The sequence below is a fragment of the Muscardinus avellanarius genome, assembly GCF_963383645.1.
Source record: "Muscardinus avellanarius genome assembly, chromosome: 12".
Taxonomy (NCBI): domain Eukaryota; kingdom Metazoa; phylum Chordata; class Mammalia; order Rodentia; family Gliridae; genus Muscardinus; species Muscardinus avellanarius.
The window spans coordinates 57862425-57876498 of NC_137798.1; the positions used below are offsets into that span (position 1 = coordinate 57862425).

At 42.3% G+C, this 14074-nt stretch overlaps 1 protein-coding gene across 1 annotated transcript in view; it reads left to right on the forward strand.

Moving 5' to 3' along the window:
- Nucleotides 1-4773: 4773 nt before the first annotated feature.
- GPR137C (G protein-coupled receptor 137C) overlaps nucleotides 4774-14074 on the forward strand; it is a gene marked incomplete at both ends in the record, with an annotated part of 68634 nt that continues 59333 nt past the window's right edge. Inside the window, one exon of the mRNA XM_080707409.1 lies at nucleotides 4774-5220. Within this exon, the coding sequence (XP_080563535.1) occupies nucleotides 4774-5220 (447 nt within the window). The remainder of the gene's footprint in view (nucleotides 5221-14074) is intronic.

A 14074-nucleotide genomic window follows, 5' to 3' on the forward strand; every position in this document is an offset into this window, starting at 1 on the left:
TCCTACCCTATGTATTCAATGGGGGTAGAATACAGATATCTTATGGCTAGACCAGGTAAAGAAACTATAAGTATAGGATATTAGTTAGACATCCTGGACTTTAAACTTGACACAGTTTCTGGTTGGGATTTTTTGATTTCCACTGGGAAGAGTCATGGATGAACTACATATAGAATATAGAATATTTGTTGTCATGAACACTGGATTGTCCTAATGTTTCTAATTTTTCATACATGCTAAACATACTTCCCTAAGTTAAACATGACCATGATTTAGTTTGGTTAATGAAATGTTAAAGTGACATGTGTAACTTCTGGAAGCTTCTAAGAGTCAATATAAATCATGATACATTTTCTCTCTGCTGTGATGACTGATGAATAACCAAAATGAGGCCTTCTCTTTTAATTCAAGTTCCAGAAAGAGAACAACATGGTGCAAAATTCATAGTTGACCAGGGATAAATATAAAATAAACTTTGTTTGAAATTTTAAATCCCTAAAGTTTTGGGATTGTCGTTGCAATCTAACCCACTCTAGCTGGACTGGTACAATTGGTCTAAGTAATAGGTAAGAAGAACGAGACTTGAACATAAAATACATATTCTAGATTTTAAAGCAGAATGTTATAAAGAATTCATAGGAAATTATACCATTTCCACTGTAGGAATATACTGAAAAGAAAGGTGACTCTTGTCCTTTTCTTTTTTTCTTGTATTAAGGATTGAACTCAGTTCATCCAAACTACATCCCAAGCCCTTTTTATTTTGAAACAGGGTCTCAACAAATTCCTGAGTATCTCACTAAGTTACTGAAGCTGGCCACCAACCTGTACGTCTCCTATTGCAGCCTCCTAAATACTGGGATTACAAGTGTGTACCATGCCCAGCTAGGAAAGATAATTCTTTAAAATACAACTGTTACCACAACAGGTGCCAACACCAAAAGAAAGGAAATGTCATGGGCAAATGTTTTCCAGTTCTACACACATACACCTCAGCCTGGGAAGGGGCCTTCAATTCTTCAGTACAATGCTACTATAAACATTGATGTTCATACATAATATGTGACTTCTGTCTCATCTTTAACCTCTAAACAAATATGCATGTGGGTTCATTTAAAAATGGAAAAAAAAAAGGAGTGATTTGTAACTAAGAAAGTAACAGACACTATAAGAATGGCTAGGTGAGTCTATAGTACAAAAGGGGCTAAAGCTTGCATATAAAATACAAATGGCAACAAAAAATGCTTTTTTAGTTCAGCACCAACATATTAAGAAAGTCCCCAGAAAACATTAAGGAGGGAATACTTCAAGAGAAAAACACTGGTCTTGGCTGGGTGTGGTGGCACACGTTTGTATGCTACCATTCAGGAGGGGGAGACTGGAGGATCACCGTTCAGGAACAGCCTCAGCTACTTAGTAAGGCCCTTTGCAAACTCAGACCTTGCTTCAAAAAATAAAAAGACTTAAAAAAGGGGCTCGGGGTGTAACTCAGAGGTACAATGCCCCTGGATTCCATCCCCGGAAAGGTAAAATAAAAAAAAACAAAAAAAAACAAAAAAACACTGATCTTCCTGTTAGTGAGGAGACAGGTGAAGATCCAGCTCTGTGAGCTCCATAGGCAGGTAGAACAGCTATACCAATCCCATTTGAGGATAGGATTCTATATAAAAGAATATACAGTTCTGCTTTTAATATCTGAAAAGACTACTGTGCTAGTCACTTGTCGTTTCAGAATAACAATATTCAACCTTTATGCACTTGGCTGCATTTAAATTTTAGAATATCTCACAGCGAGCTTTTCTAGGAAATCCTTTAGTTTCCCCTTTATAGACGTAAAATTCCCTTATTATTAACCATAAAATTAATGGCTTTCTCTGTCAAAAACTTAAAAAGAGGAAGTCAGTATCTATAACTATTAAATAAATTACATCAAGATCTATGAGCACCATTCTCTGAAAAAGACATATTTCATATGTGTGTGTGTGTGTGTGTGTGTGTGTGTGTGTGGTACTGGGGGTGGAACCCAGAGGCTTTCTACCTCCGGGCTATACTCCCAGACCTATTTTATATTTTATTTGGAAACAGGATCTCACTAGTTGCTGAGAGCCTCACTAAGTAGCTGAGGCTGGCTTCGAACCTGTGCGGTCCTCCTGTCTCAGCCTCCCAAATGTGGGGATTACAAGCATGCACCATCACAGCTGCCACCACTCCTGGCCATATTTCATATTTTGCAACAAATGGGACATATAAGGCTTACAAAGTTCCTGTAAGAACATTCTGTCAAAAACTAGCGTATTTGGCCAGGCATGGTGGCACATGCCCGTAATCCTTATACTTGGGAGGCTGATACAGGAAGATCACAGGTTGTCCAAGACAGCTCAAGCAAGTAGTGAGATTCTCATCAACCCAGCAAGATCCTGTTTCAAAATGAAAGTAAAATAGGACTGGGGGTGTAGCTCTCAGGTAGAATGCTCCTGGGTTTAATCCCCAATAACACACACACACACACACACACACACACACACACACACACCTATTTACAGTTTAAAACTGTTACTGGAGCCAGACTTGGTGACGCATACCTGTAATTTCAGTACTTGAAGGGCTAAGACAGGAAGGATCATAGGTTTGGGGCCAGGCCAGGTTCAGCAACTTAGCAAGACCCTGTTTCAAGATAAAATACAAAATGGGCTGATGATGCAGCTCATCCTCAGAAAGAACGATCCTGGGTTCTATCACTAGGACCACAATACACGTTTTTTAATTTAAAAAATGCAATAAGGGTGTATTCATTTCGAGTCACCCCCCATGCTATTTTGGCATGGGGCTGTATTTCTATTTTCTGTATTTCTATCTTTTAATAAACTTCTTTAAATCTTCAAAAATAAATAAATAAAAATGCAATAAATATGGGATCCTCTAAACTTGATATTGGATTAAGCCCGTTGACTTCTTACAGTAAATTGTACCCTATAAACACTACTCTGCTCAACCTGCAGCTGAATGTTTCATCTGCGGATGTCTATGCAACACTGTTAGGCCTGTACATGTCATTTTGACAGCACACCTAGAAAGAACCCACACAGCATCTGGTACCTGGGTGAAGTGCAAAGTAGACTTTAAAGTCCCTAAGAAAAAAAGAGAGCAACACTCTTTTTGGGTAAAGTATAGGACAAAGGATAGTCAGCAAAGGCAGGGTCTTGGTTGTCCCAGTAAATGTAGTGTCTTTCACAGTGATTTTGTGATTTCATTCTATGAAAAGCACATAAATCGCTTCCTCTTAATCTTGCATTGATTTGCTCATTTTATTACCAAATACAAAGTGAGCTAATATCTTCAAATATTCGTTGGTGTATCTATTTCTTGCTTCTTTACAAGCAGCAACAGAAGCGAGCATCTATTTTGTCTCTTGTTGGGTCCTAGGAATAGCGCCACCATCTCCTTTCTGTAAGACTTAACCAACACGTGGAATTTCAAGAGCACAGATTATTCCTCTTCTCTAGACAAGCTAAGTTCTGTTTCCTCCTTTACCTTAACGTCCGGGCCATCTTTCCAATTTTGTTACAAAGTACCACCTTTCCCCCTACTCACAGACTGCTTCAACATCCACCTGATCCTAACACCACTCGTCCTTAAAAGACATTTCCCGAAGGAGAGAATGCTGTCTTTTTTTCCCCGTTCACTTGTCATCAAATTCTATTCGCTCATCTCCGTGTTTCCTGCTGCTCACACAGCAAAAGAATGCAAAATGCCCCTCAGAACAGTCCTGGGGAGGCGCCCTCGTAATCCCAGAAGCTGGTGTGCTGCGTCAGAATCCAGAATTCAGCGGTGCAGCCCTTGTAAAGGAAAGCCGCCCGGTCTGAATACCCATTGCTGCGGGCAGAAACCACAGAACCGAACCTAAAGAACCCGCGCTGCCACCTACCTGCCCGAGACCCGGGAGCAAGACCTGCGGGCAGGGACCCAGGCCGTCCCCAAGGCCCGCCGTCCCCGCAGCCCGAGACCGAGGAGGAGGCAGAAGGCGGGGCAGGGGCCGGCTCCCAGCTGCCGGCAGCCGCTTCGCCTACCTGAGGACCTAACACTCGCACCCTCCCCGCCAGCGGCCGCCACCCTCTCGAGGGAATCAGTCTCCAGGGCAAAAAAACAACCCTACGGCTCCTCCTTCTCCTCGTGCTCCTTACGTAAGGGACTCCCCAACCAATGGGAAGCACAGGGGGCGGAGCGAGAGCGGCCCCAGGTGACAGACGACCACCGAGTTCTCCCGCCGGCGCGAGCGGGCAGAGCAGTTGCTGGGCCAATCAGCAACGTGGGTAAGGATTGAGGCGGGGGGAGAAAGCGGGGAAAGCGATCGCCCAATCAAAGCTCAAGAACTTGGAGTGACGGGTCCTGCGGCCCGTGACCTTCCGAGCGCGGCGCTCAGGGGGCGTGCCGGCCCGAGCCAATCGGTGCGAGCCCACGGTGCGGAGCGAGCGCCTCAAATGCTCGGGTTTCTCAGCTGATTGTCTCCAGCCGAGAGTTGTTTTTTGCAGCTACAGAGCCGAGCCGCAGCAGGAGGAGCCGAGACCCCCGGGGGGAGGGGGGTGGAGGAGAGAAGGCGGGGTCGGGGGGAGCCGCGGCTGCTCCGCGCGGGGCTCCGGGTCCTGTCACGGCGCTTCCCGGGGTCGGAGCCTGGGGTGGGCGGGGGGTAAGGGGGCAATCCTTCGGCCCCTCGACGGCGACTCGGAGTCCGGCCCCTTCGTTCCCGCGCTCTCTCGCCGGTCCCGCAGCCCGCTCATGAGGGTGTCCGTGCCGGGTCCGGCGGCCGCCGCCGCCGCCCCCACAGCCGGCCGCGAACCCGCAACTCCCGGCGGGGGAGACGGAGGCGGGGGCGCCGTCGCTGCCGCCTCGGGCGCCGCGGTGCCGGGCTCGGTGCAGCTGGCTCTGAGCGTCCTGCACGCCCTGCTCTACGCCGCGCTCTTCGCCTTTGCCTACCTGCAGCTGTGGCGGCTGCTCCTGTACCGCGAGCGGCGGCTGAGTTACCAGAGCCTCTGCCTCTTCCTCTGTCTGCTGTGGGCAGCGCTCAGGACCACCCTCTTCTCCGCCGCCTTCTCGCTCAGCGGCTCGCTGCCCCTGCTCCGGCCGCCCGCTCACCTGCACTTCTTCCCCCACTGGCTGCTCTACTGCTTCCCCTCCTGTCTCCAGTTCTCCACGCTCTGTCTCCTCAACCTCTACCTGGCGGAGGTAAGGCGGGAGGACCCGCGTGCGGGAGCCCGGGTGGGTGAGCGGGGCCGCCCGGATCAACTCCCGCGGACGACTGGCGGCGGGGGTGGGGGGGCAGCGAGAGGCGGGCTCGAGACCGGTCTGGGTAAACTGAGGCACCCCCGGAGCGCGCACCAGTGTCTTAGCCTTAAACTTAAGCAGCTGGTTGACTCTGTTACCGAAGGGGTTGGAAGAGTGTGAGAGTATGTGCGTTCCGTCAACTTCAAACAAGCAGGACCATCCTTTGTTCAGTGTTCTGGCCCTCTAAGGTAAGGCGCTGGTGGCACCCACAAAGTGGCATCGCAAGAAGTAGCAGCCCCGGTGGCTCTGCCGAAGCCTGACTGTGTGGAGGGAGGTTGGATGCTGAGGTAGCAGCAGCTCTGCTGAAGCTGGACTGCTGCCAGCCATTACGTCACCAGGCAGAGCTGTTCCTCCGCTATTGTTGCTGCGTTTCTTTTATTAGAAGCTTATATTCCCTCCTGCATCTCCTTTCCTGTGGCTCAATAAGCCTCACACGAATTCCGTTCGATCGTTCCCCAGCAGGGCAAACGATCAATAACCAATGCTGCGGGTCAGCATGAAGACCTCCATAGAGCCCTTAATGTTTGCCCCAGTTGCTTTATGCTTTGGTGATTTATACTACTCTTGTAGCTTAGTCCTCTTTGGAGGTAATTAAGAGAAAAAAAAATACTAGCTTAACCTGTGCCTATTGCAGAAACAAACCAACAAACTGTTTTTGCAATAACTTGCTTAATTGCTGGAGCCTAATCACACCCCCTTTCTTTTTTATGAGGAATTGCTGGTTGGATTGCATTGTTCTGCAGCGCTTAGGTATTTGACCCATTTCCGACAGGCTTGGGAGTATAAGGTTGTCAATCATGTGTGTCAGCTAGTGGTATTTAAGCCACCGGTATTTTGAGAATTGCCCCCAAATGCCCCCCTCTGCCTTAAAAGAAAAGCTTGAGGATGGAAGGAAACAAGGTGACATCATATGCTTAATACTGACTAATATAGAACAATATTGGTCTCTGCTGCTAATCCTCTCAAAGGCTTTTGGAGGTGAGAATTAACATAGTTCCAAGCAAAAGTGAAAAACATTTAAGGCAGATTAAGTGTATATATTTCCTGCATAAACCAACTCTTTTCTCATTTAAAAAATGGAAAACAATTTATAATTTTTAAATCACTGTCATAACCACAGCTATTTGGAACACTAAAAACAGCAGTTAAGTAACAAACTAATTTAACTTTCATTTTGTTTGTAATTCTTTGGAAGTCCAAGTAATATGATTAAAAAACTCAAACAGAAGCAGAAATAAAAAGCATGTAATCATAAAGCAAGTAATCATGTCATAGTCACTTATTTGAGGGTGTTCTAATCTGCTACTTTAAGTTATAACTTGTATATAATTTGTATATAATTTGATATAACTTGTATATAATATTATATAAAACTTGATAGATTGTGTAATCTCTGCCACCACTTCTTTTAGAATATGAATGACTTATCATCATTGAAGCTTTTGACTAACTTCAGATAAGGTTAATTACCCAAAAGTGACTAACACTCCATATACTATGAACATCAGATAACTTTTTTTCCCTCTACTTTTTTGGGGAGTCGGGGAAGTACTAGGGATTGAGCCCAGAGGCATTCTACCTCTGAGCTTTATCCCCTGCTTTATTTTATTTTGGCACACTTTTTCCCCCCCACTAAGTTTTGGAGGGCCTTGCTATGTTGGGGGGGCTGGCCACAAGCCTGCAAGCCTCTTGTTTCAGACTTTCCCTATACATTTTTACTTAAAAAATCATACTGTTCACTGTAAAATAGTTGGAGGGCATTTAATAACATGACTGAACATACTTCTTACGTCCTAAGATATAACTCATACTATTAAGTACACAAACATGGTATGTTTTTTTCCCCTCTCAGTATTGGGAATCAAACCCAGGACCCCCTTTCACACATGCTAGGCAAGTACTTTGCCATTGTGTGCTTTTATGGGCTAGGGAGGTAACTCATTCGTAAATATATAGCTAGATAAAATTTTACACACATATACCACCATATATACCACCCAGAATAAGATATAAAGCATTTCCAGTTCCCCAGACGCCAGTACCTCTCACTCAAGGTGAACAAAGTGGCTAAACATTACCACAACAGAAAAAGGCATCTGTATTTAAATTCAAAATTCTTAAAAGTATGCTTCTACAGAATAAAATACATAGTGTCTAGACTGGTTTTTCCTACTTGTGATTTGCTAATATTCTAAGCTAGTAAGGAAAAATGTAAAATCTAAAAGTTTTCATAGAAATTAATCTCTTGTTTGTGTGATATACTTTTTGAAAAAGCATTAAAATTCTATTAACCTAGAAAATATAATTGGAAAGAAGCTGAGCTACAGCTTTTTTCTTTTGCAGTGTCTTCCAAAAAGGGCATGAGTTTTCTATCCTTGTCTTTATAACCAAACTACCAATTTTAGGACATCTAACAGTACTTAAGAGAATAAATTTCCAACTTTTTAGGAAACCTGTTTAAAAAGAGATCTTAATCAGAAAATATTTCCCCCGTAGAGAAAATCTACAGAAACCTGTATTTGAAAGAGTATTTGAAACTAGGAGTGGTAGCACACACCTATAATCCCAGGGCTTGGGAGACAGATGGGAGGATCTCAAATTGGACAGCCTCAGCAACTTAGCTACATCGTGTTTCAAAATTAAAAATAAAAAAGAGTTGGAGGTGTAGCCAGAGCAAAAGGCCTCTGGGTTCAATCCCTGGTACCAAAAATAAAAAAGGATTTGATACTTGAAGTTTTATATAAGTGCCACATAACTAGAAGTAAACTCCCAATTTTTTTTTTTCTTTTGCGATACTGGGGATGGAACCCATGGGCTTTCAAGCTACACCCCCATCCCTATTTTTTTAGTCTTTATTTTTGAAACAGGATCTCACTGAGTTGCGAAGGGCCTCGCTAAGTAGCTGAGGCTGTCTGCGAACCGCCATACTCTGGTCTCCACCTCCTGAGTGCTGGGATTACAAGCATGCACCACCATGCCCGGCTTTCTGTTTTGTTTTTTTTTGTTTTTTTTTAAAGAGGGTCTCACTGAGTTGCAAAAGGTCTCACTAAGTAGCTGAGGCTGTCTGCGAACCCAGATCCTCCTGTTTCAGCCTCCCACATCCTGGAATTACAAGTGTGCCCCACCACACCTGACTCCATATACTCTCTAATGATCATTCTGAATTAATGAAGTTTTTCCTGGTGAGTTCTTTATAAAATAGCAGAGTGGTAGGAAAAATCTATCTGTTGGCACATATAAAACTTAACTAATATTTGATTTTTTTAAAAAATCAAAGCCTTGTCTTTACTGTCATGTTAAATACCAGTTCCGTTTTTGACTTAAAGCATGCGTTGTCTCTCTTTCTCACTAATTAAAACCTTTTTAACTTTAAGGACTTACTTATAGAGAACTATGGATCAGTATAAAATAGTAAGACAACTATTACTACTTTAAACACATTTTGGTGGGTCTTCCAAAACTCATGATTTCAAAAGTTAAGAACTAGCCAGGCATGGTTATGTATACTTGTAATCTCAGTACTTGGGAGACTGAGACAGGAGGATTACAGGTAATGGCCTGCCTTAGCTACTTAGTGAGGCCCTTTGCAACTTAGTGAGACCCTGTTTCAAAATAAAGAATAAAATAGGGCTGGGGGTAGAGCTCAGAAGTAGAATGCCCCTGGGTTCTATCCTCAGTAACACACACACACACACACACACACACACACACACACACACACACACACAGAGCCTGAATCTCTCTTTTGGTAACTATAATGGAATTGAGATAGGGGAAGTAGCCCTTTCTTGAAGTAGCCTTTTCAAGCTTAACCTCCTGGAAGCAGAATGTTGGAAGGATGGGGGTGGGATGGGGGTGGGGGTGGGACTACACTAATCTAAAAACACATACTGAACATTTTTCTGGAAGGGTCACTAGAACATGAACATTACCAGACATTCCTATACTTTTATCAGAAAAGACTTTAGTCTTTAAAACAGATTATCAGCCGGGCGTGGTGGCGCACGCTTGTAATCCCTGTGCTTGGGAGGTGGAGACAGGAGGATTGCGCTGGTTCGGAGCCAGCCTCGCTGGCTTAAGAGACCCTGTTTCCAAATAAAAAAATATAAAATAGGTGTCTGGGAGTGTAGCCTGGAGGTAGAAGGGCTTCCAGGAACCCCAGTACCACCAAAACAAAATAAATAAATAAATAAAGCAGATTATCTTTTTTTTTTTTTTTGCGGGTCTGGGGATGGAACACAGGGCCATTTGACCTCTGAGCTACACCCCCTGCCCTATTTTTTATTCTTTATTTTGAAACCAGGTCTCACTGAGTTGCGGAGGGCCTCACTAAGTAGCTGAGGCTGTCCATGAACCGCGATCCTCCAGATCTCAGCCTCCCAAATGCTGGGATTACAATCGTGTGCCACCACGCCCGGCATAGTATCTTAAAAAATGATGCTACTCATCATTAGGACATGTACAAGAACTTAAAATGAGAGTTCATATACTATGGAGCACTGTGATGCATGCCAAAATCAATGAGTTCATCTTTGAGACCATATTGACATTTTTTCTTGCAATTTTGTAATATGCCAGTTGCTTAATCAGGATAAAATACAGTGGCTTGATCACAATGCCAAAACAGCTAGGAAAATTAAATTCAAAACAACTTACTTTCATGGATGCCATTGTCTCTGCCAGTAGATCAAATCTTCCAAATATTGATGGCACTTTAAATAACGTGTAACTCAGCTTACAGGTAGGTTAGCTTTATTGTGTGCTGTGATTTCCCACAAAAATTTTCATTACCTAAAATGGAAATACCTTGAGGGTAGATGGTTATTTTATACTTTTCCTCTCAGAGCAACTAGAACAATGGTGAATATTATTAAATGACAAGCTACAAAGGCCAAAATCTAGAAAATATTTAGCCATCTAATATGTGTGGGTTAATTTTATTTTGATGAGTATGTGAGGTAAATTATTTATAGACTATTTGGAATCTTTATATTTTCTGCCTGAAAGATTCCATGTTATATATGCTTAGATTCTCTTGGATTAATTTGATAAAAGGTTAATTTTGTTTACTACCAATAAAATCTCACTAATGGCCGGGCTGTGGTGGAGCACCCTTATAATCCCTGCGCTTGGGAGGCAGAAACAGGAGGATCGTGCAGGTTCAAAGTCAGCCTCCCTGGCTTAAGGGACCTTGTTTCCAAATAAAAATAATACAAAATACGTCTGGGAGTGTAGCCCAGAGGTAGGAGGGCTTCCAGGAACCCCAGTACCACCACCACCACACACACACACACACACACACACACACACACACACACACACAATCTCACTAATGAAGCGACTTTAAAGAGTTTTACCTAACAACCTTTTTTTTTTTTGGTGGTACAGACCTATTTTATATTTTATTCGGAAACAGGGTCTCTTAAACCAGCTGAGGCTGGCTTCGAACCTGCGCGATCCTCCTGTCTCAGCCTCCCAAGCGCTGGGATTACAAGCGTGCGCAGCCACACCCGGCTACCTAACAAACTTTTTATATATGGTAAAAAAAAAGCATTAGGGCTTTGCTAGTTTGATTTGAATGAATTCTAAACACAGAAGTCCATAAAATAAATAGGACATTATAATTTAGTTACTATTTACTAGAAGTAGTGGTTTATTTCATTGTTTGACTTTTATTCATAACTTATTACGAACTGTTTTTATCAGAATCTACTAAACTATATTTTATTCAATAACTTGATCCTGTTTTTCCTAAGACTTTCTTTGAGGCTAGAGTTTCAGAAACATATCTCTTGCAGAAAACAAAATGGCTGGACATGCCAGCATATACCCGTGTAATCCCAGTACTTGGGAGGCTGAGACAGGAAGATTTCAGGTCCATGGACAGTCTTAGCAATCTAGTGATGCCCACAGCAACTTAAACTCCATTTCAAAATGAAAAAATAAGCCGGGCATGGTAGCACACGCTCATAATCCCCACACTTGGTAGCCTGAGACAGGAGTATTGCACAGGTTCGAAGCCAGCCTCAGCTACTTAGGCTCTCAGCAACTTAGTGAGACCCTATTTCCAAATAAAATATAAAATAGGTCTGGGAGTATAACCCAGAGGTAGAAAGCCCCTGGGTTCCACCCCCAGTACCACCAAAACCTAATAATAATAATGATAATAATAAAATAGGGCTGGGGTGTAGTACAGAGGTAGAACACCCCTGAATTCAATCCTCAGTACCACCCCACACACATTATAATATCTTATATTGTATGGATTTAATATTATCAAAGTACTTCATAACATTTATACTTATAACCCCTATGAAACACAAAATGTGATTTGTCCAAGGCTTATATAACTAATACATACCAGATATGAGACTACTTTGTAGCTCAAATACTATAAATTTCTATACCATGAACTTTCCTGGGTACCATTACTTCTTTATCATTTAGTGCTTCTCCAACTTCCTCATTTTCAACGCTATTTTAAGCCAATTCCATTATCTAGAAAACTCCTATTCCTCCCATTTATCCTCAGGTATCCTGACCCTTACCTTTCCTAGTTTAAAGAAGTAGAATACAGAATTATGTGGCTGACCAAAGATTCAGAAAAATTCCTAACAATTCTGCAAAGAGTATTTGTAATCCTTTCAATGCATCATTGAGCTTAGTATGTAAGGAAATTTCTCAAAGCCAGAAGCCACAAAAAAAGTGAGTGCAGAATGATAAAATAGCACACAAATGTTTGTCTTGTGGGCATGTGTGATCATCAGTTGCTTCCTGTTAGGCTACAGCCCAGATTTTAATTTTATATTTTGGGAGTATATGAAGGGGATATTGAGGCTAGACATTGTGGTGAGGCCCAATTAGAGACCTCATCCCCTATAGCATTATGCTAGAATCTTCATCATAGAGGCCTTCAGTTGATTAACTAGGAAAATAAGCAGTGGAATTTGTGCCTATCTGGGTGAAACAACACAAATTAGAGAAAAGTCCAGTCAGGCGTGGTGGTGGCACACTTGTAATCCTAGTACTTGGGTGGCTGAGACAGGAAGATTGCAGTTCATGGCCAGCCTCAGCTACTTAGACCCTCTGCAACTTAGATCTTGTTTCAAAATAAAGAATAAAAAACAGGACTAGGGTGTAGCTCAGAGGTAGAATGCCCCTGGGTTCCATTCTCAGTACTGCAAAGAAAAAAAAAAAAGAAAGAAAGAAAGAAAAAAAGAGAGAAAAAGAAAAGTCCTCCCTGAGAATGTGTAATAAGCTTATTCTCAGGTCTTTGATTTTAGAAGGCAGGGAGACCCAACCTGAAAATGTAAAATTAACTGTGTTAGCTTTTCATCACTGTGACCAAAATACCCGACAAGAACAACTTAGAAAAGGCTCAAAGTTTCAGAGGTTTGGTCCATGGTCAGCAGACTCCAAAGCAGAAATATCATAGCAGAAGGGCATGGCAGGGAAAGCTGCTTAACTTGTGACAGCTGAGAAGCAAAGAGAAAGAGGAAGGGCCCAGGGACAGATACAATCCCCAAGGCCATGCCCCCAGTGACCTCCTTTCGCCAGCCATGTTCTGCCTACCTAAGTATCACCCGGTAAGTCCATTCAAATCATTAATCCATCAGTGATAAGGATAGAGGGAGTTCAATTATTTCACTTCTGAACATTGCTGCACTGCCTAACACGGGAGATTTTGGTGGACATTTCAGATCCAAACCATAGCACTATCCTTGCCTTGTAGTACCTCAAACACCTCAAAGGAAGAAATGCAAATCATATGTAGAGGAATGTACTTTAAGCTCAGTATCTTGACAGATAAAATTCCAAGAAACCCGAGCTCAGATTAAAAAAAAAATCACACTGGGGAATATAAAAAATTACAGATATAAAAAGCATACAGAGGCCTGGCATGGCGGCGCACACTTGTAATCCCCACGCTTGGGAGTCAGAGACAGGAGGATCGCGCTGGTTCGAAGCCAGCCGTGCTGGCTTAAGAGACCCTGTTTCCAAATAAAAATATAAAAATAGGTCTGGGAGTGTAGCCCGGAGGAGAAGGGTTTCCAAGAACCCCAGTACACCAAAAATAAATAAATAAATAAATAAATAAATAAATAAATAAATAAATAAATAGCATACAGAGTGAGCATCCCTAATTGATAAATCCAAAATTTTTTGAGCACCAGTATGACACCACAGTAGAAGATTCCACACTTAATATGGTGGTTTGTAGTCAAAGCACAAGTGCACAACATAGTTTATATAAAATCACTTTCAGTTTATGTGTATGAGGTATATATAAAACAAATTAATTTTGTGTTTAGACCTGGGCCCTATCCTCATGATGTATATAAAAGAGAATTTTGAAGTATTTTCTCCCAAGCATTTCAGATAGTCAACATATATTATGAGACACTTATTCATTTATTTGAATTAAGAAGTAAACACTAATCAAATGGTGCCTACCTGTAATCACTTGGGAAGCTGAAACAGGAACACAAGTTTGAGGCAAGCCTCACCAACTTAGAATGCCCCTGGGTTCAATCCCCAGTACCCCCCAAAAAGTTAAACACTATTGAAATATGATTAAACTGTCAAAAGTTGTATACCTGAAAATAATTTTTAAAGTGAAAATTTAAAATTACAATCTGAAATGAATGGTTAAGCAACAAATTAAACACACTTCTACAGTGAACTAAAAGATCTGAGAAAAGTCAACTAGGGTATATCCCAAAGAAATAGCATATGGAAAAGATGAACAAGTGGT